Genomic DNA, 19,609 nt, shown 5'->3' on the forward strand with positions numbered 1-19,609 from the left:
GGTGGTGATGGTGGTGGTGGTGGTGGTGGCGGTGCACCGCGATGGACGATGCCTCGCGCTATCAGCGTCGCCGTTAAAAGCACCGGGCGTCACCGGGCCCGAATTAGACGACCCGAAATAGCGGAATTATTGGCGGCGGCGTAGCATCCCCGTCTCTTGGACGCGGCATACCGCGGTGCCGCGGCCCCGAGGAACGAGCCCGGAATACGGCCCGGTCGCACTTCCGCTACCGGTACGTGCGACTCGACGCGACGCTCGTTTATCTAGCATCGGCAATTCGGGGAACATCGCGGCGCGCAACTCCCGCTCTCCCGTGTGCATCCCGAGGAAAGTGGCGTGACGTCAGCCGAGAAAGAAGAAACTTGTGCCAGAGGCGTTTTGTGCATCGAAGCGTTTTGGGACAGGAAAACTTTAACCAAGTTACAAGTCGCTTGTCCGACTTGTGTGTTAAATCGATTGAACGTATTAGCGTAATTAATGTCGTGTCGGTTGTTAGAACTCATAGATAGTGTGATTAGATAAGTAGGAGATTATAAACATGCAATTTAATGTTTATAACGCACGATTTTTTTATCGTTTAATATTCTAGACAGATTTCAATTGTTTGAAGTTTTTTTATATGTTTAAATTGCTTTAAATATTATTTTTCAATCATTTCACTTTCTACATATAAATAAATATTATTTAAGTGTAAAAGTAATTATTAAACTAATTTTTGTAATAAAGAAATCTTTTTTACTTTTTTCGTAAATTACTTAGTAACTTTTTCTTTAAATTCCTCTATATAATAAACATATAAAAATAAAATAAAATAAAAGTTATCTATTTATGTATTAGAAATCTATTTATGTATTAGACAGTGACTTTTTTCACGATTAAAATCTTCCGTAAATTAGTCAAGATTTTCTAACAAACTTACAATTCTATTTTCATGATTTCAAATCGAGTCGTCCGCTCGCGACAGACTCAAATCAGTTTGGATTGTAAGAGATGCAATTATTAGAGAATTCTCAGGAATTTTGAAAGCTCTTATTTAGCTTGCCAGAAAAGTTATCTCGTTTGCCGGCATCGATGTCACCCGCATGCCATCCGCGCGCGCGCACCTCGTCATTGGTGTCGTCATACGGAATTGCTGATGGCAGATCCATCGAACGAGACAAAAAAAGAAGGGCATGAAATGCAGTAGTGTATCATGCAAGATTTATTGGAACACCTCGTTTAAAGTATTGAAACCTCGTTTACGATTGTTAATTTTTATATTATCTTGAATAAACGAAAGCAATTGAGTAAATCAAATTTCAAGAATATAGATATTTAACAATCGTCGTGTCTAATTAATTTGTGCGATATTTATTCAAATCCTAATATAAAATTATAATTTAATTACAAAGTGTTACGCGATAATTAAGAAAGTGAAAAATAGTGAAAAAAACGATGAGAAAACTTCCTTGATATTTTGTTTCTTATTGCGAAAATATGTAAATTATCTGGAAAGTCTTTCATTTGCGTTGTAGATAATTTCATTGTCCTACTTGTAATACTATTTGTAATATTACTCGTAATATAATATTTATGTTTCTCTAACCGGATATTTATAAAACGCATTTAGCTTGAAAAGCGAGCGATAGAAGTCAAGTCACGAGCAAACGAAGGAATCAGATCAGCTGATTCGACATGGACACCTTTCTCGTTGAACCGTTCTCCATCCCTCTCGCCTTTCTCTCTCGTTCTCCCCCGCCGATGACCATCACGGTGACAGCCCCACCCGCGGCATCACCTTCTCTTTTTCTCTCTCCGTCTCTCTCTCTCTCCCGCCGAGGTAATCGCACGAGGTCGTCTGTTCGTTGGTAGAAACCGCTTTCCAACCGGAGCCTGTTAACCCACTCGGGGCCCCCAGTACGCTCGCCGTCTTCGGTCCCACATGTCGCACGGTGCGCGAGTACGCTTTAGACGCATGCCGAGAATTTCACAAGCGTTTTGGCAACTCCGACCTTGATCCGAGCCCGCTGCTCGCAGGTAAACTATCTCTTCGAAGATAAAAACTCTCATGGGATTTAAAGATGCGCGTCAAGGTCAGCCGGGAAACGCCGGCTTTTTTATGGTATTTACGCCAATGGCTGAGATTACGCCTCTCTAATGTCGTCTCGGAATAACCATCAATCGTCAATTTGAATCTCTTTTTGGCGATATCATCCAGATAGAAATCCGTTGGTATTCTCCGAGGACAAAAGAAGGATATCTAAAAAAAAAAGTGTCTAGAAGATATCTCGAATTTTGTGTGCTTGTTTTTCGTCGATGGTTGTCTTTTTTTTTCAAATAACAAATAAAGATGTCCAAAGTAGTGTACGATTTGCAAAGGGAATATCATATCCGATCGTAGAAAGAAATCTTATAAATCTAGAATTTACTTTTGCCTACGATAATGCGAGGATGGTAATGCAATTTTTTGCTCGAGTGGCCCAGATTCCGGCGAGCTGAAGCTAGCTGATTCAGGAACATGAAGGGATGGTTCGACGCCTTCCGCAGCGACGGCGGCCCGACGCTCTACAGCTACAGCAATCGCACCCCCGTCACAGGTGACGTTCCCCTGGTAATCGTGTTCGTGGTATTCGGTACCCTGTTCACGGCGTTTCTAGTCATATTTCCGGGTGTCAGGAAAGAGGTGAGCAGTTTTTCACTCCAATCGTCGAGTCCGATCGTGATCGACGATTTATAGTTAATTATACGAGAGAGTGTTCTGACCTGGTGTAAACCTGGTGTTTCTCCCGCCGCAGCGGTTAACCACATTTCTCACAGTTACCCTGAGCCTCTTCGTGGGTGCGACGATTCAAGGTGCGTGCACTTTGTCTACTTTCCAAGTCAAGAGGCCTTGGCTGCCAGTGGCGTAACCAACGGCCTCGAACGGAGCTCGAATCGTAGAAGCTTGACGAGACCGGCAAAAAAAAGAAGAAGAAAAAAAAAAGAAGAGAATTAAATCAGTAAGAGAGTGAAAAAAAAAAAAAAAAAAAAAACATCGAACTGACTCAGATTTTGCGGCAGTAAATCTTGTTATATACTTATATATTTCATTTTCCTCTCGACATACGTGTATCGTTCACCATTTTTATTTTTAAAGACAAATTTAAAAAGATTAAAGAAAAATTAAGAACTACGTGGTCGAAGATTACTTGTAGTAGAGTTGGTTACGCCACTGCCGGCTCGTAGTATCCGCGATAAACCGCGTGTTTAACGCTAAAGATATACTTCTTCGGCTGTCACATAAAATTGCGAAATCTTTCCCCGGGACGATTAATCGAGATAATCATCACAAATGTAACGCGCCGCGAACGGCGCGGAGGAATAATCGTCGCGTTCTCTCTGTGTGACGCGCAGTGGCGCAATACGGCTCATCCTGGCACACGAGCTCCGCTACCATTGTCAGCTCGTACAGCGCTTTCTCCAGGCATAAGGCAACGGCCGACATCGGCGGTTACATCGGCTTGATGCACATCAATATAACGTACAGGTGTAAGTTTTCAGCAAGGAAAGCGCTAAACGCTTTGCATCTAAGTCTTTTTACATGTGTTTCTACCATTCAAGGAAAGCTAAACGCTTCGCATCTAAGTCTTTTTACATGTGTTTCTACTTATTCAAGATATCGGATGATCGAAATAAGACAAAATAAGAAGAAAAGAAAATTAAGATTTTGAGTCTTGAAATTAAAATTGAAATCCCTGGGCTATTTTACTTACGCGACTTTTGAATAAATTTTACACAGATATTGTAGTTTACGTTGTAATCTTCAGCCGGGACTTTATTCTCGCAGTATTACCAGATAGCGAACAGACCAATGGCGACGTAGAGTACAACGAACGATTTTGGTGGCGAAGTTCCGGCGAGATGACGAGCGCCTTCAAGCAGGCCCTCTTTCAGGGCGCGCCGTTCCCCATCGTTTCCTTGGCGGAATACTTCAGTCTGCACCAGGAGGGATTCTCCTGGGGCTCGCGGTATCGCGAAGCTGGATATTACGCCTCGATAATGCTATGGTACGCTACTTCCGTTTTCGTAACATACCTACCTTTACAGTGTATATTAATTTTAATGTTGATTTACTCTTTTACCCTTTTTCTAACTTTTAGAATTAAAAAGAGATAGAAAGTAAGTTGAAATGAGAATAAAATTAATTTATATTAAAAATGTAAAACGTAAAAAGATTATTTAATAATTTGAAGCATTTTTTTTCATTTTTTGCTTAACGCATGTGTAAAAGTAAAAAATTTCTTGCAGGGCCTCCTTCGCCTCGTGGCTTATGATGAATTTGTTACTAATGGTGGTACCGCGATACGGAGCGTACGGCATGATTTTTACGGGACTCTGCATGCTGTGCACAAATTTAATCTACACGGCGCTTTTGCCATGCGAGCCTCTGATAGCTCATATCGAGGGCTCGATTCTTTCCTTCAATCTTGGCTGGAACTACTGGTTGGTGTTGTCAGCCGGTTCGTGTCCCCGTGTAAAACGATTTAATTTACGCCAATGTGCAAACATACACATATACGTATATGATTTCTCCTCCTCCTCCAGGTGCTGCGTGTCTCTTCGCGGGACTCGTAATAACAGCTATAGATATGATTTTCCCTCATCAATTCTCGACCATACTCGAGGTCGACTACGACACGCCGTATGACAGGCATGTCATTATAGAGGAGAGTTTCGACACACGCAACGTTAGGCGGAAGGTTCCGAAGATCGAAGATTCGTTCGGCGATCGAATAATGAGGTTCGCATTACAATCAGTTTGAATTTACTGAATTACTCTTTCGCGCGTTCTACAACTCTGAAAATGAAATTTCAGTCAACTGTCGTCCAAACTTCAGAGTAGACACACCGCTAAAGAGGACATCGAAGGCGTCATTAATCAAGGATATACGTCGCACGAGCTATTCGAATTTCCTCAGGAGATCGGCGACGAGCCTGGCAAGAGTAATTGGTCGTATCCATTCCCGCCGACCTCCCGTAGAACCGTCAACGGTTAATATATTTTCTGGATACTGCAGATAGCTACAATACTTTCCCCATTATTAAAAATATATTTAAACATATATTTTATAAATAAATATTATTTGATATTTAATAAAAAAAAATTGAAAATATTTCTGTGACTTGACTTATCCTTGGAACATTTAAAATATACAATTACAAAAAAAAAAAAATTTACAAGTTATAATAAGTTATAAAAAAATGGCGATTGAGTTTTTCGACTGGTTGGGATAGAAAGGCTAAAGCAGGAAGAAAGAAATCTCATTCTTTTGTTCATAAATAAGAAATATAATAGTTCATTATAGTTAATAAATAGTAAAAAGCAGCACATAAATATGTACATTCTGCAGTCGAACCGTCGAAGGGATGGAACGTTGTCAATCACATTGACAGTCCGTCATCTCATACGCATGGGGTGCAGTGTAGACTAGCCGAAGTTTTCGAAGTGATGAATGAAATACGGCAGGCGCCGCGTTTTGTTGACTTCGTCGCAGGCCGACATGACGCTTTTCGTCAGAGGACGCGGTCCACAGCTGAATACTCCTATTTTGCTAACCTGTAGATCAATGTCCTGTTCAGATGCATGTAGTATGCATAATTCAAAAAATAATATCAACGTATACAAGCTGGGCGAAAACACGAAGGGACACGTTTTTAATTCTTCTTGGATTTTTCTTGGACGCCCTTCGAATTTTGCACGCTAAACGGGTGCATTCGTTATAAAAATTAATACGTAAAATTAACGCACATAGCTGTGTTTCTTCTGAACGAATTTCAGAAATGACGTCATGTCCGGCCTACCAAAGTGATTGATGGCTTTCAGTCCGGTAAATATACTCTTCTTCGATAGCCTCTGAAAGTGATTCTCACATATGTACTACATATGTGAAATAGAATAAAATTAATAGATAAGCAATTTAATCAATTATAATAGAATAATTGTTGCACTCATTATGTGCATAGGAATTGCAAAATAAATTGTCTTACCAGCATAGTAGTACGTAAATCGAACTTATGAAAAAACTGCGTGATGAATATGTGAATTTCAAGTACATCCGTAACGTCTTTTCTCTCAACGTCTCTGAGAACGTCGATGAACCATTCAAAGTGTTTGTGCGATGGGCAAATCCATAAAAAATAAACCTATAGAATAAAAAGAAAGTGTACATTATCTAATAAAACGACGGGAATATTTTCTCATTTTAATGAGTCATTAAAATTAACACATTCTAATTACATTCACGTTTCTCTTTTAGATAATGAAACAGACTTTCCAGCGATGAAGCAATCACCGTTCTACTGGTATCAACTTTACCTTTATAACAAAAGTTTTAATTATTTCTTGGCGACACTTTCTTTGAAAAACTTAGCTTTTCGTACAATCAAATATCGTTAAATTAATCTCTAATCTCAAATTATGAATTTGCAAAAGAAATAAAAAAAATTATATTTTTTTTTAATGGTTTATTTCGGTGAGGAAATCCTCGATAGGCGACTTTTTCTTTTCAACGCGTACTTACCTTTTTGCACGCGACACCCGAATATCGATTGGTGGACGTTCCGAATACAAGATCATTGAGCATCGAGGCATAAGGAGTGACCCCGATGCCTCCTCCGACCATCACCGCGACCTCAAACTTGTACCAATCTTGATTCCCTCCGCCGAACGGACCTTCTATACGAATTTTCGGGTACTCGTCCTCCGGACTGTAATTGCAGGGATCGAAGTAATTCCGGAGCTTCCACGTCCACGGGCCCTGAGCTTTTATGTGGCACGACAGAAAATTCTCGTGCGGCGCCGAGGTCAGCGTGAAGGAGTGAAACTCGTTGGATCTGAAAGCGGTACAGGCGAGACGCACCCACTGACCCGATAAATACTTCAAGTTTGGAGGCCTGTAGAATTTGATCTTTATCACGTCGGAAGGTAGTAATTCCGTCTCGATAATATCCAGGGCCATATATTTAGTTCGCAGACTCACGACCTGAAACCGACAATATTTCGGCATAACACTCGACGATTATTTTCATCGCAATAATAATGAATTATTTTAGACGGGAGGGCACGACTAGCAATTAAACAAGTGTTAAGAAATAACATGTAATACACAAGACTTGTTACATCATGTATGATTCATGCATAATTAATAAAGTTTTATAATTATATATAGTTATGAATGGGCAAACGCTAAAGGTCCTTTCTTTTCTCCGCGTCGCCGTTTCCACTTTGTCTAGAGAAAAGCGTGTATAAAATTACTTTGTCCAGCGCATAAATGATCGCCGGGCCGACGAAGAATATCCAGAATCGCGGTGCGCCTGTCAAACGGGCCAAGCCGTGAATCAGGCACAATGCGTACAGGACCACGTAGAGGCTGTGGGTCGACCAGAAGAACTTGTAGGCTTTCTGCCGTATGGTCGGGTGCGCGAAAACAAATATGATCGTCATGATGACAAAGAGAAGAATACCGGTTAGACCTGCAACGAAACGAGAGAGTTCAACTGAACGTTCGGCACGTTCGAACGAGATTGCGGGATCTCCGCGACGGGAGTACGTACCGGTCACTGTTCTAAACAGCCAGAAGGAAATAGTAGGTCGCGCGTCGCTGGGAAAGCTGATCTCGCTGGTGAGGCAGCGGAGATGCGCTATCGGCTGCGTGGAAACGTGATAAAAGTTGACTATGTGGCCGACCGTGTGCAGCACGGAGAAAAACAGTGCCGTACACGCTGCGATCTTGTGGAATTGTATGTGCGAGTCCAGCGGGATGTACTGCTGGATCGAGAATTCCTTCAGCTTCGTTAGCAGATTACGCGACATCGTCAGCAGTAAAAGGCTGTAGCAAAAGGATAGCGCGGCTGCTGATCCTCGAGTTATGGCGATTCCTACGCCCATTATATGTCTGAGATCTGTGTGTTCCGCCATAAAGGAGTAATCTGCGAAAAAAAAAAAAAAAAAAAAAGAAGATTAAAATCTTGCGATGGACAAACGTGAGGGAGATCGAAGGAACGTTGTCCATATTTAAATGTGGCTTTAAGTAATTTTTGTTTATATTCAAGTTCCGATTAAATTACTTACGAATAAATCTCTCCACGAAGAGAGCTATGGTAACCACGTAAAAGACAAAGAGATAAAATATGTTCTGCCTATTCTCCTCGAGGAAAGTCGATATAGCGTCCCACTGCTTGCGCGTCCAACTTTTCGCATCCTCCGGCGGTAGCTGATCGATGTGAAAGCTGGTCATGCGAGCGACATTCGTCGACGTGTCCAGAAAATTTTGCTTGGCGCCCTTGCAATCGAGACCGATCGCGACGAAGTCGCCCTTGTATTCCTTCATCATTAATTTGAAATCGTTGTACGTGAGATAGTCCTTTCTCTCGAGACCGGCGTCCTGAGACAATTGAGAAATTTAGACATTGCAAGGGGAAACGAAAAAGTGATGGAAATGCGTGGTAGAGTGGAAACGATAGAGGTTTCACCTGGAACATGCCGTCGATCAATTCCGTGACGTGATCGTCCGAGAGACTCGTGGTACGTGCTATTTCCACGAGCGACCTCAGCATCTCCGACAGCTCCTCCTTGTCGATCACGCCGTTGCTGTCCTTATCGCACATGTCGAAGATAATGCGCAGCTTATCCTCGGTTTTGCCACGTGAAAATAACAAGACCGTGTCCAAGAATTCCTGGAATTGAAGATAAATCAGAGAGTCACGATGATCGAGTAAAATGAGAGAGAAAGCGCGATGCTCCGATGAAGCGAATAAATCGCGATTGATTATACCTGAAAGGAGATCCGGCCGTCGCCGTCCTTGTCGACGATGTTGAACATTTTCTTCACGAAGACCGCGTCGGACCGCATGCCGAGGGCACTCGCGAATTCACTCTTGGAAAGCGAAGTGCGCATTACTGTAACGACCTCCCCGGTGTCGCTGTCTTCGGATCGTCGCCTTCGTTCGCCGGGCCGTAAACCGAAAGTCAATGCATACGCTTCTCTGAAGAACTAAAAACATCCCACAATTGTAATCATAATCATATATATATATATAAAATAATAATAATAATAATAATTATTATTATTATTATGTAACACATATATACGCGCGCACGCGTGTGTGTAAAATTTGTATTCTAAATTTATATATATTTAATAAATAATAATTCATAAGAGAATAACGATCAATTATCATAAATAATCTTGCCAAGTGATCGAAAAAGTCTTATCTATTTATATATTATGTTGTAATAAATAAAATAAATTCTGTAAAAGCTCCTATTTTTACATTTTTACTAATTATACGTTTGCGTTTCCTTTGTCGCTCTTTGTCAATGAAGAAATTAATCGCTGTCCATTCGTAAAATATTAATTCATTCTTTTAACGATCAACGAAGCTGCGTACGTATTCATGAATGCGTACACATGCGAGTGAGAAAGACAAACCTGTTCGAGCTTCTTTTGCCGGCGCTCCTTGGTTTCCGCTTTTGCCAGCATGATATCCCGGGCGATTGGCGTGAGTGTGAAATGCTTTTTTTGCGACGCCAGAAAGGCCTCTAATTTCGCAATGAACTTTCTACGCGAAGCCAGCGAATCGAGTTCAAGGACAAGGTCGTAATCGCGCGGTATACGTAACAGCACTAGGGCCTTACGATGTCCGGTTTCGCTTTCCTGGAACCGCGATTAATAATTATTGGGTGCACGCCGGACGCTAAAGAGTCAGCTGTTATTTAATGAAGCATAAGAATAATTTGCGACACGAATTTCGAATGCATAAAATGCAATTATCCAGTTAATAATATAGATAATTCCTAGATAATTCCTCCTAAGTCGTCGTCGTCGTATCGTCTCGGTAAATGTAATTTTGATTTTGGTTTCGTAGAAATGGCATAATTGTTGTATTGCGCATAAACATTTTCAGTAATAAAAAAACTGTACGGATCCTTTGGAAAAGTGACAAATTATTATTAACAAGAATTTGCCTGTAGATATCTTTCTCAATTTTCAACATTAAGTATGTCAGATTAAAGATACCTACCACCTAAGTTGGATAGAAAATAAAAATTGATTGCATTCATATTTCACTTTTCAGAAAATCATAATTTAAGAAAGAGCAGAGAAATTTTATTTTACAGATATGCATAAATATCATACGACACAAATTTTAATTGATCTGATACCGCTGGAAAAATGTTATTTTTACAATATTATAAAAAAGTACCTGCGATTCCTCCATGGTTATGGTGTTGACGCCGCTGAAGTCGAACGTGCGCAATTTCTCCCCCTTTCGATCGACGATGTGCAATGCTGCTTCCGGTCCGAATTTCACCTTTACGAGACGGCGATGGTTCGCGTGCAGCCACTCACGTACGATCATCTTATCAACGCAGATCCGGCCGTCGCTACGCTTTTGGATCGCCTCTTGAAGTATTTTCAATCTTCGCCGTCGTCTGTTCTGCAGTTTTACCAATCCGTATCCTGCACCGGCACAGAGGATAGGAACGAATCCGAGGAACACGCATGCGTAGATGTAGACGAGTTCGCTACCCTATATGTACGCCAAAAATTGTAATAAAACTATTATTTATTTATTTATTTTTTTTTTTTCAATCATCTTATTCCGCTAGAAGAAGAAAGCTGGAGAAAAGGCTAAATTATCCTAATTTAAAATTTGCGATATTAAATGCGACATTTTATTCAGTATAAAAAAATGAAATTCAGGAAAAATAATATAAGTCAAAATAAAATCTTATCTTTTTAAATTTAAATAAAATTATCTTTTTAAATTTAACCATAAGAAACATTTGAAAAAGATATTCAGACATGCAAAATGATGATTTAAAGATAATTTAAGCTGTTTCCTTGACAGAATTGGCTTTCGTTTGTTGATTACCTCAAAGTAGTCGTAACGCTGTAGAGGTACGCAGGGCTCGAGCATGGTCGAATTTAATTGGAAAGGTTGAGGACACGGATCACCGTCTTGCCAAACGAATACTTGTCTCTGTATCGCGTCGAGCGGTATGCCGGTCGCATTCGTGATGACGTCCCAGAGAGTGACACGACGGATTTCCTCTATTTCATTTCTTGTAAAAATTCTAAAATCGGATAAAATCGGGAACATCAGAAAGTTCTTACTGACTAATTCGATCGGTTAAACAGAATTATCAATTTCAAAGATCGTAAAGCAAAGTCACTACCCGTCGGCAGAGAGAGAGAGAGAGAGAGAGAGAGAGAGAGACAGACAATCGGCGCAAATGAAACGTAAGCGCTAAAAAAAAAAAAAAAAAAAAAAAAAAAAAATCAGTTGCAGTTTCACTCACCCATTTTCCTCGTTCTCAAACCAGAATCTGTCGGAGTCCCGCAAACGGAGGAACTGCTCCTTTATGACCGCGGTGAAGAGCTCGCCGGGAGCACCCTTGGACTCGAGCATCCCGCCGACGTAGACGTCGACGTTGTTGAGATTGTTCGAGTAAATCTCAATGAGGGTACGCAGCAGCGAGGGGTTCTTGTTGAATAATTCCGGGTTGATCTCGTTCCACGTTTTTCGTTTGGGTAACTTCAAGCACATCCTGGCTGTATTGTAATCCGGTAGACCGTTGTCGCGGCCTCGCATGATGTTCAAGGCGCCGAGATCCCGGCGCGAGAATTCCATGGGGCCAAACAGATTGTTACGGATATCGGTACCGAGAAGGTTGTCCTCCTTCTCCGCCAGCTGCGACGCCATGCCCATGATCAGCTCCTCGATCGTGCTGTTAGCTAAAATCTCCTGCGAGCAGCATCTACATTTAATACGATCACAAGTTTCGCCAGGAAACATCAGGAATTTGAATAAATTAGATCACATGGAACATTTGGGATTACAAAATCTGGGATTACATTTCAATCCTAAAAAAAATCTTAACAAATTGAAGAAATCAATTTTTCTCGCTGTTGGAAAGAAAATTTCAGGAAAATTATCATTAATTATATAATCATTTAATCAAACTTCATTCTGTAAGCTAAAAATATTGAGATATTAATATAATCTAAAATTATTAAAAAAAATTAAATTTCATTTTCAAAACATTCAATAAAGCGTTGTTAATAATCGTTTAAAATTTATTTTGACCATCAATACGTATAAAATTTCAATGAACATAAAATGTACATATATGAAAAAATTGTTTCTGTTTAAGAAAAAAAAAATGCGTTTCAAGAAGTTTTAATGCGAGAAAGTAAATCTGTGTTGTAAATACACTCACGTTCGAATCCCACCACGTGGAGCAGAGTCTCATGGCTGGCTGGCCCGTGTTGGTCTTTCTGTATTCGCAATTTTCATCTCGTCGATATATACCCGGCGGTATGAGAGTGTGGCCGAAACGAAAAGCGGCGCTTTGAAAAATGTGACTGATACCCGGATGTAAATCTGGCTTGTAACCAGTGTACGATGGCAGATTCTCGTTCAGCAACGCCGGAAGGTACTCGTAAAGGATTATATTCTGTCAGAAGAAGTAGAAAAATTTCACGCTTATAGGGATTAGTATTTCGCGAGCGGAAAGTTCAGCAAATTCAACAAAATCGGCACGATTCTTGAAAAGTTTATTAATTATACACGGAGAAAACAGTTTCGCTAGCAAGTTTAAAAATTTGGCCAGGTCTAAAAATAAATTTGTCGGCCTTTAAAATTATTACGTCCAAATTGGTTTGCTAGAAGACAAAAAATGCTTGTAGTATCACATTTAAACGTTGCGCATAATAACATTTTTAATTACAACAAAATACAAAATTAAATTATCTTCAACAAAATTAAATTATCCAAATCTATATCTATATCTGCACAAAATTTTAGATTCCCCGGTAAAATTATTCTCTCCTCCTAGATAAATTCATTTTTACTTTTGTTCGTAACTTTTTCCACTACTAAGTAAATAAGCGGGTCTTTATCTTTATTTATTTATGCATCTGAGGGAAAACTGTGGAGACGCGCGATTATCCACCTGAATCGTCCCGATGACCATCTGACGTGCCTTCTGAAAAATTTCCTCGTCGGACATGTCGGGACGTTCTCGCTGTATGCGTGCGGCTATGACATTGTGATATCGATAGAACAAGATCCCCAGGGCGAGCAACGGTGGGTGCTGATTCGTTCTCGGATCGCCTAGGACTGCGCAATATAATTAATTGTTACTTTCGCAAGAGTCAGAAAATTGAAAATTGCAGGGAAAGTTAAAACCGCGCGACGCAATAGAATGGACACGAGCGCGTGCGGTTAATGCAAAAAATGTAAGTGTAATAAAAAAAGGAAAAAGAGCCACAGCGGATCGGCGCTCGGTAACTATCGCGGATAACAACATAATGCCTAATTAATGAGAACATTCCAATTATGTAAGTGTCGAACGATTACTGGAGCGAATATCCCGCGCGGAAACGTTGCGCGGAAAGATAGCGCTTTAATAACAAAGTGAATGACCGATAAAATTTGACTACCGTGAATTTACGCTTTTTTTATTTTCACGATTAACAGGCGGAGTTAATTTTTCCTCGCCGCAAGAAAATCAAAACGTCAATATGCTTTAATCAGATAAGCAAACCGAAAGGAATATAAAAATATAAAATGTATGAAAAAAAAAATAATAGAAATATAAATATACAAATAAAAGCTTCTCGCTGGTTAAACTTTTCAATTAATAACAAGCAGGAAAATCACTCCGGCAGAATAATTCAGAACAAAACTTTTCTCGCATCTTGATCTTGATTCAACCGCTGGAATTAACTGGCGAATAAGAGGTGAGAAAAAAGTTACAGCGTGTAATTAAAAATCGGTTAGATAATATTCAGCTAGGCGGTGCGCGATTACGAATTCCTTGGGAAAGTCTGCGGGCTATTATTTATATGCTGAATTTATACACATGTAGATCTTCGCTTACGATATAAACGTTCCGGGCTCAGCATTCGCATAACGTGCGGCACCGCGTGATTGAAGAGGGGCGCGCGCATGGTGTTCCTCACAGGGAATTGTCTCGTCTGCTCCATGAGAAGACTGCCGTTCACGAATGCGCGCATCGTATTGGCCCACGCCTCGCTGCTCGAGTAGACGAAGCTGCCATCGATCCAGCTCGTGACTTTATTTATCTGCAATCTCACGTATATTCAGAGCTACTTCTCACGGATCTCCGAGATGTCGGCGGGGATCGGCGAAGCCGCCTTTAACCGCTCTCGACGGAAGGAGGGAAAAGAAAAAGGGGAGAGGGGGGGGGAGAAAAAAATGAAAAAAGAAAAAAGAAACACAGCGCGGAAAATGTGACGTCAGCGAGAGAACGAATTTATCGCGATGGAAAAGTCAGCGATCGTTAGATCGTTAGACGCGATTGTTGAATTTAGAACGAGATCGATCCGGACGTCGGATTCGTCGGCGTCGTTATCATAAAATCCGGGGGAGGGGGGGGGGGAAAGTCCGATAAAGTCGAAAGTCTACCGCTCCCGGAAGTCTACGGCCCGCGGAGCGATTTCGCGGCGGCATTCGAGATTGACCCGAGTGCGCGTGCGCATGCGCGCGCGCGCGCGTCTCGAGAAAACCGGGAATTACCTGTTCCCGCGGACTGTTGGGGCTGCGCCCGGTTTGACGGTCGTAATCCGCACGTAGGAACGGAATGTACTTGTTACCTTGGCACTCCTTGTCGAAAACCGGATCGCACTTGTCCACGTCGATCCGATGAAATTCTATGGGGCAACCACTTTCGCTGGCCATGATTATCTCCGACGTGACCAGCTGTCCTGAAAAGATTCACCGTTCGAGGAAACCGTCGCGAGTCGCAAGTTCCGGCAGGGAGATCCACGGTATGTCGCGTGCGTTACACCCGGTACTATAAACTATAAACTGGTTTACGTAACATTGTCCGTCCGTTTCGCTACGAGGCGAGCTACGACGGCAGCGTTGATAGACAATTAAATGCGCCCGTCTATTCATACGCGTCCGGACAAACGGACAAATGGAGAGTTATGTACAGAGCGAGTGACACAATACGTGAAATAAAATCGTACCGAGAGACACATCGGTCGTGATAATTGACACGATCGATGATAATTTATGTACAATCAACTTATTACTCGTATCGAAGATTTTTGTATTAGATCGATATATATATTAATACATATATGTTTTATTGATGAGATTATTGGGTAGCAACATACATTGTCCACAAAGAAGATAAAACAGGCCAAGAACGAGGAAAAAGTTAGAAAAAAATTTTTAAATTAGATTTTATTCATGCAGAAAGAAAAAAATCTTATGCATAATTAATGCTTGAGTTAAGAGTCTCGAATTTTTATGTAAATGGATTCATTCCTCCTTAATTACTAAATCACGAATTTATAAATATATCTTATTGTTACAACGGACGTTTTACATAAAGTGAAGCAAGGCTTAGGCTACGAAGTATGCTTTATCTCTAAAAGAATTCGGTATTTCCGAGATATTAAACTTTTTTTTTTCTCCATCACGTTTCTTCGATCTTGTACCAATGAAAAGTTTCTTACATTCGTGGTTCCCCTGCCACTTTTTTTCTTGACTCTATACTTATTATGCGTGATTATCCTCACCGAAAAAAGCGAACAACGCGGTTCGATTTTTCACCGATGGCAGACCATCGTCGCCTTGCATGAACAGGTCGCTGAGTTTCCGAGGGGATGGCCTGTCTTGACCGGCCATCGCGTATACGCCATCGGAATATGCCGCCGGGACCTTTCGGATTAGCCTGCTATCTACAGTGGTATATATAACCCGTATTAGGATAACTTTCCATGGAAAATTACCTTCGCTGTGTATGCAGATACACCGGCAAGATCGTCACTTTTCTGTCTCATCAGACACTTTTCTAAGATATATTTTCTGCGTTACCTCATGATTGATTAATTTTGACGACCTCCTTTACTTGAACCTTATCCTTGACGATAATACTGATGAAAATACGAGATGCGTTTAACTGCGGAGACCTATCACTTTCGTGTAACTTAAATTGTAATTATTTATAATTGCAGTGTCATCGGAATCGCTTGAGAGAAGTCGTGTTTCTTATGAAAATGTTGCAAAAAATCACATGAACACCACCAGATTAATGTGTGTTCATTAATGTTTTGATTTTTTTTTTTTAATAAACAATTAAATGAAATTCTAGCAATGAGATTCTAATAATTCTAATAAGTTAAAATGTTTCGAAATGCCTTTGTTAGCTAATTTATTTAGTAAAAAGTAAAACATGTGAATTTTCATAAAGTAACGTATGTATAATGACAAAACAGCGAAGGTATTTGAATCTTATTAATTCGCACACAGATTCGAGTACTTGCCTATCGCACCCCAATCGGGATGAGCCAAATTATTATAAAACCCATCGTATCTCTGTTTGTTGTCCGCATAGTTCTCTCTATGTCCTGCTCCTAAAAAATAAATCCCCTATGTAAACCTGACTTTGGAAATTTGAATTTTACAACATCGATATTGAAGAAATAATTAATTACCCACGATATTGCCATCGTTAAATCGTAAAAGAATTTATAATCGTCGGATGTGCGAACTCGCATTCTTAATAATAGAAAAACATGTGACTGCAGCGAATCTGTTTCGAGTATTTGTATAATTAGGATGCCGAAGATATTTAGGACAATATAACGTAGTCATAGCCGAAAGTGGATCAAAAATGTAAAACGAGTTTAACGAACTGGATCTACCGTTAATTAATTTTCTATCTATCTTGCATTTTTCGACTTTTTTCCCAACTTTTGTAAGTAAAAAGTTTTTTATATCGGATATTTTTTTAAATTGATTCATTAAATTTACCTAAGAAATAATTTAGATATTACGTGCACACAATTTATAGTTTACAAGAGATAATAAACGCTTAGAATATAAAAAATATATATAAATATTAAAAAAATATATATAAATGATCCCTTTAAAATCATTTGCAGAATAATTCTTAAGTCTGCTGTCAGATTAATTTTTTTTTTATTTTTATAGTATCGGTATTAGATGATGTAACATGATCGAAGCGGAAGCTTTAAAGATATACTGAAATGGGATTCTTAATTGGATTTCAAGCAAGTTTCGACAGTCGCCTTTTACAAACAAGACTGCGTGCACTTTAGGTGCAGGAGGCGATAACGACGATTGTACCTACCGGTTTCAGCGGGTAACACGACCCAGAACACCCAGGCGATCGCGCAGAGCGACGCGACGCTGCGGGCCGGCGGTCGTCGTCGTGTCATCGTGTGTCACTCGGTCTCGCCTGGTCCACGCCCGTGCATCTCCCTCATGCCAGGCAAGAGAAAGAAAGAGAGAGAGAGAGAGAGAGAGAGAGAGAGAGAGAGAGAGAGAGAGAGAAAGAGAGAGTCCTCGAGAGTTGCTTCGCGCCCTCGATGCGGTTTTTCCTTCTCCTCAACGATGTCTTCGGGGACGTCGCATGCCGCGTTTCTACCGTCTCTTACCTCGACGTGCGAATCGCGCGTCTCGCGCGACACTTACGAATCTTCGAACAATTCACACGAAACCGACTCGCGGACTCGCGGCGGGCCGGTCGTCGAGAGGCCGAAGGCGGCGCGGATCGTTCGCCACCACCTGGCGGCACGGAGGCCGGAGGAGAGAACGAGAGAGAGAGAGAGAGAGAGAGAGAGAGAGAGAGAGAGAGAAAGAGAGAGAGCGCGGCGCGCGCGAGATGTAAAAATGCCACCGTGCGATTTTTCCGGGCCGGCCCGGATGTGGCAATCGCGTGCGGGCGGGAACGAAAAGAGGTAAATCGCGGCCGGGTGGATCGGCGAACTCGCGCGTGTCACCGCGACGGCACACCACGTGCGGCCTCGGCGAGCAGGAAACGTCTCCAGCGTCTCTCCCGTGGTACGGCCGTACGTGGAAAACGGGCCGAGCGATCTCTCTCTCGAGACGAGGCGCACCGACGACGACGATACACGCGCGTGCCCCAAGAACGGCTGGCTGTCGGCGCTCGGACCGTAGGTCTGACTGTGCGTTGGTCTGCGCCTCCGCCACCACACGGCCGCTCTTGGTCGCGCGGTGAAAGTCGCCGGCCTATTTGTTTCGTTACCGCGAACGCGCGCACCTCCTCCTCCTCCTCCTCCTCCTCCTCCTCTTCGTCCTCCTCCGTTCCTCTCGCCGCCTCCTCCGCGGGCTACGACGTCGTCGCGGCCCTCCCCGGCAGTGTTCTTCAATCGTTTTTCGTACGCCGCTTTTTTTTTGGGGGGGGGAGAAAGGGGGGGAGGAGGGGAAAGAAGGATCGGTGGTGGTTTTTTACCTATACCTAACTAATGCAACCAACTCGCTCTCGCGTTCTTATCTCGCGTTTCGGGGATCGTAAATATTCCTTTTAATTAGGACGATTGAAATTACGAGATTAGACGGATCCACGTTTCATTCTTGTCGGGGGAGGGGGCACGTCTAAGAGCCGTTCCCATCAAGCTGTCAGAGTCAGCTGAAACTTGACGGATCCGCTTGTCTTTAGAAACACTACTATTTTAAGTGAGACGTTCGCGAGAACAACGGCGTTCAGGGAGCGTGCACGCGGTGCATTCACGGTCCCACGGCCGTACCGGTTGAAAAATCACTGTACATCAAGGCACACGATGCGGCGCACGATGCGACGTCACCGCGGGCGCAGGCCTAGTTTTCGAGTCCGCGGCACCGATTACCCAAGGCGAAACCTCTCTCGAAGTCCCGGCCGGTCGTTTCAAGGTCGATCGACGTCGGACGGACAAGTGCCGATGCGCACGTTAGAGATGACACGGCGGAGGACACGGTGCGCTCGCACACGTAATCGACTCGCGACATTCCCCGGCATGACGGTTCTTCTTCTTCTTTCCCTCCTCGCTCTTTCGAGGTGAAAATGAGAAGAAAATCCGTGTCACTGACGCACGCACAAACGGGGCGAGCGAAAAGAGTAGGGTAACATGACGCGACTTGACCGCACGTCGACTCCGCATTTGCATCGACTGTCGCCGACACACATTCAAACATGACGCGTCTGCTCTTCAAACAGCGCACAATTATATCTAGAGAAAAACGGAGGACTTTAAAAGGAGTTGATAAACAAGACTTAAAGCGCTCTTACAAAGATCGTCTCTAAGGCATTTTTACGACTTCGGCGAAGAGACGATTCTATTGTCTGAGATAATTGCTATTGTGTATCTCTTACAGTAATTAATGGTACGCTCGGGCTATTACATTTCGAAATCGTTGAAGCTGTTGCTTCGGATTCTTCGCAGCGTGATTTATACGTGCCTTAATTAATTGGACCCGCTCGCCGGGATCCGGGAAGATTCAGCGAAGGTGTTGCCAGCAGCCGGACACAAAAGGTGCGCCGGATAGCGGCGCGCTCGCATTATGACTCAACCCGGAGAGAAATCGCATCTACTGTTCTCGACTACTGGCCGATCTTTTATCGCCCTTGGCACGAATCGGCAGGAGGACTCGCACTTGGAAAAGGAGAGCGCACACGTTATTATTACGTACAGTGCGTAGACTCGCGCGCAATCTCGCCTTTTCGATTTCGGAATGTGCCAGGTCCTTCACCTTTCTCTCTCTCGTGAGTCAAAGGCGAGAGAGAATCGAATAAATCGCCCGC

General features: G+C 42.2%; 2 protein-coding genes across 10 annotated transcripts; one reads left to right on the forward strand and one right to left on the reverse strand.

Moving 5' to 3' along the window:
• Positions 1–19: 19 nt before the first annotated feature.
• On the forward strand, positions 20–5,132 carry mol (dual oxidase maturation factor 1 mol). Of its 5 annotated transcripts, none has more exons than XM_089084334.1 (8): positions 20–2,016; positions 2,456–2,662; positions 2,775–2,832; positions 3,373–3,507; positions 3,806–4,025; positions 4,267–4,478; positions 4,564–4,759; positions 4,835–5,132. In XM_089084334.1, the coding sequence occupies exons 2-8, from the start codon at positions 2,498–2,500 to the stop codon at positions 5,013–5,015; spliced, it is 1,167 nt and encodes a 388-aa protein (XP_088940460.1). In that variant the 5' UTR covers positions 20–2,016; positions 2,456–2,497; the 3' UTR covers positions 5,016–5,132. The 5 variants fall into 5 exon arrangements, with proteins under 5 accessions (XP_088940460.1, XP_011634607.2, XP_011634606.2 ...); XM_011636305.3 differs by having other exon boundaries at positions 2,464–2,662; XM_011636304.3 differs by lacking the exon at positions 20–2,016 and having other exon boundaries at positions 2,205–2,662.
• A 157-nt stretch (positions 5,133–5,289) lies between these two features.
• Positions 5,290–19,593, reverse strand: Duox (dual oxidase). Of its 5 annotated transcripts, none has more exons than XM_089084037.1 (20): positions 17,159–19,593; positions 16,329–16,418; positions 15,582–15,743; positions 14,646–14,751; positions 13,910–14,121; positions 12,980–13,146; positions 12,245–12,481; positions 11,324–11,769; positions 10,897–11,098; positions 10,225–10,551; positions 9,450–9,674; positions 8,793–9,011; positions 8,491–8,694; positions 8,090–8,402; positions 7,573–7,947; positions 7,274–7,491; positions 6,540–7,001; positions 6,007–6,162; positions 5,768–5,896; positions 5,290–5,575 (listed from the first exon to the last, which is right to left on the reverse strand). In XM_089084037.1, the coding sequence occupies exons 1-20, from the start codon at positions 17,244–17,246 to the stop codon at positions 5,447–5,449; spliced, it is 4,467 nt and encodes a 1,488-aa protein (XP_088940163.1). In that variant the 5' UTR covers positions 17,247–19,593; the 3' UTR covers positions 5,290–5,446. The 5 variants fall into 5 exon arrangements, with proteins under 5 accessions (XP_088940163.1, XP_088940162.1, XP_088940164.1 ...); XM_089084036.1 differs by having other exon boundaries at positions 13,910–14,114; positions 14,569–14,756; XM_089084038.1 differs by lacking the exons at positions 16,329–16,418; positions 17,159–19,593 and having other exon boundaries at positions 13,910–14,114; positions 14,569–14,751; positions 15,582–15,719.
• Between the last annotated feature and the right edge of the window lie 16 nt (positions 19,594–19,609).

Source organism: Pogonomyrmex barbatus, unplaced genomic scaffold (assembly GCF_055798465.1).
Source record: "Pogonomyrmex barbatus isolate J1 unplaced genomic scaffold, ASM5579846v1 scaffold8, whole genome shotgun sequence".
NCBI lineage: Eukaryota > Metazoa > Arthropoda > Insecta > Hymenoptera > Formicidae > Pogonomyrmex > Pogonomyrmex barbatus.

What these genes read in the sequence shown, in the direction of transcription:
- mol (XM_089084334.1), top strand. Translation starts at nt 2,498, where the DNA reads ATGAAGGGATGGTTCGACGCCTTCCGCAGCGACGGCGGCCCGACGCTC. An exon ending in CGTGGGTGCGACGATTCAAG is followed by an intron (nt 2,833 to 3,372) that starts GTGCGTGCACTT and finishes TGTGACGCGCAG; the next exon opens with TGGCGCAATACGGCTCATCC. An exon ending in TTCGGCGATCGAATAATGAG is followed by an intron (nt 4,760 to 4,834) that starts GTTCGCATTACA and finishes ATGAAATTTCAG; the next exon opens with TCAACTGTCGTCCAAACTTC.
- Duox (XM_089084036.1), bottom strand. Translation starts at nt 17,246, where the DNA reads ATGACACGACGACGACCGCCGGCCCGCAGCGTCGCGTCGCTCTGCGCG. An exon ending in CGTGTTACCCGCTGAAACCG is followed by an intron (nt 16,419 to 17,158) that starts GTAGGTACAATC and finishes TTTATTTTTTAG; the next exon opens with GAGCAGGACATAGAGAGAAC. An exon ending in CCACGTGGTGGGATTCGAAC is followed by an intron (nt 11,770 to 12,244) that starts GTGAGTGTATTT and finishes TGCTGCTCGCAG; the next exon opens with GAGATTTTAGCTAACAGCAC.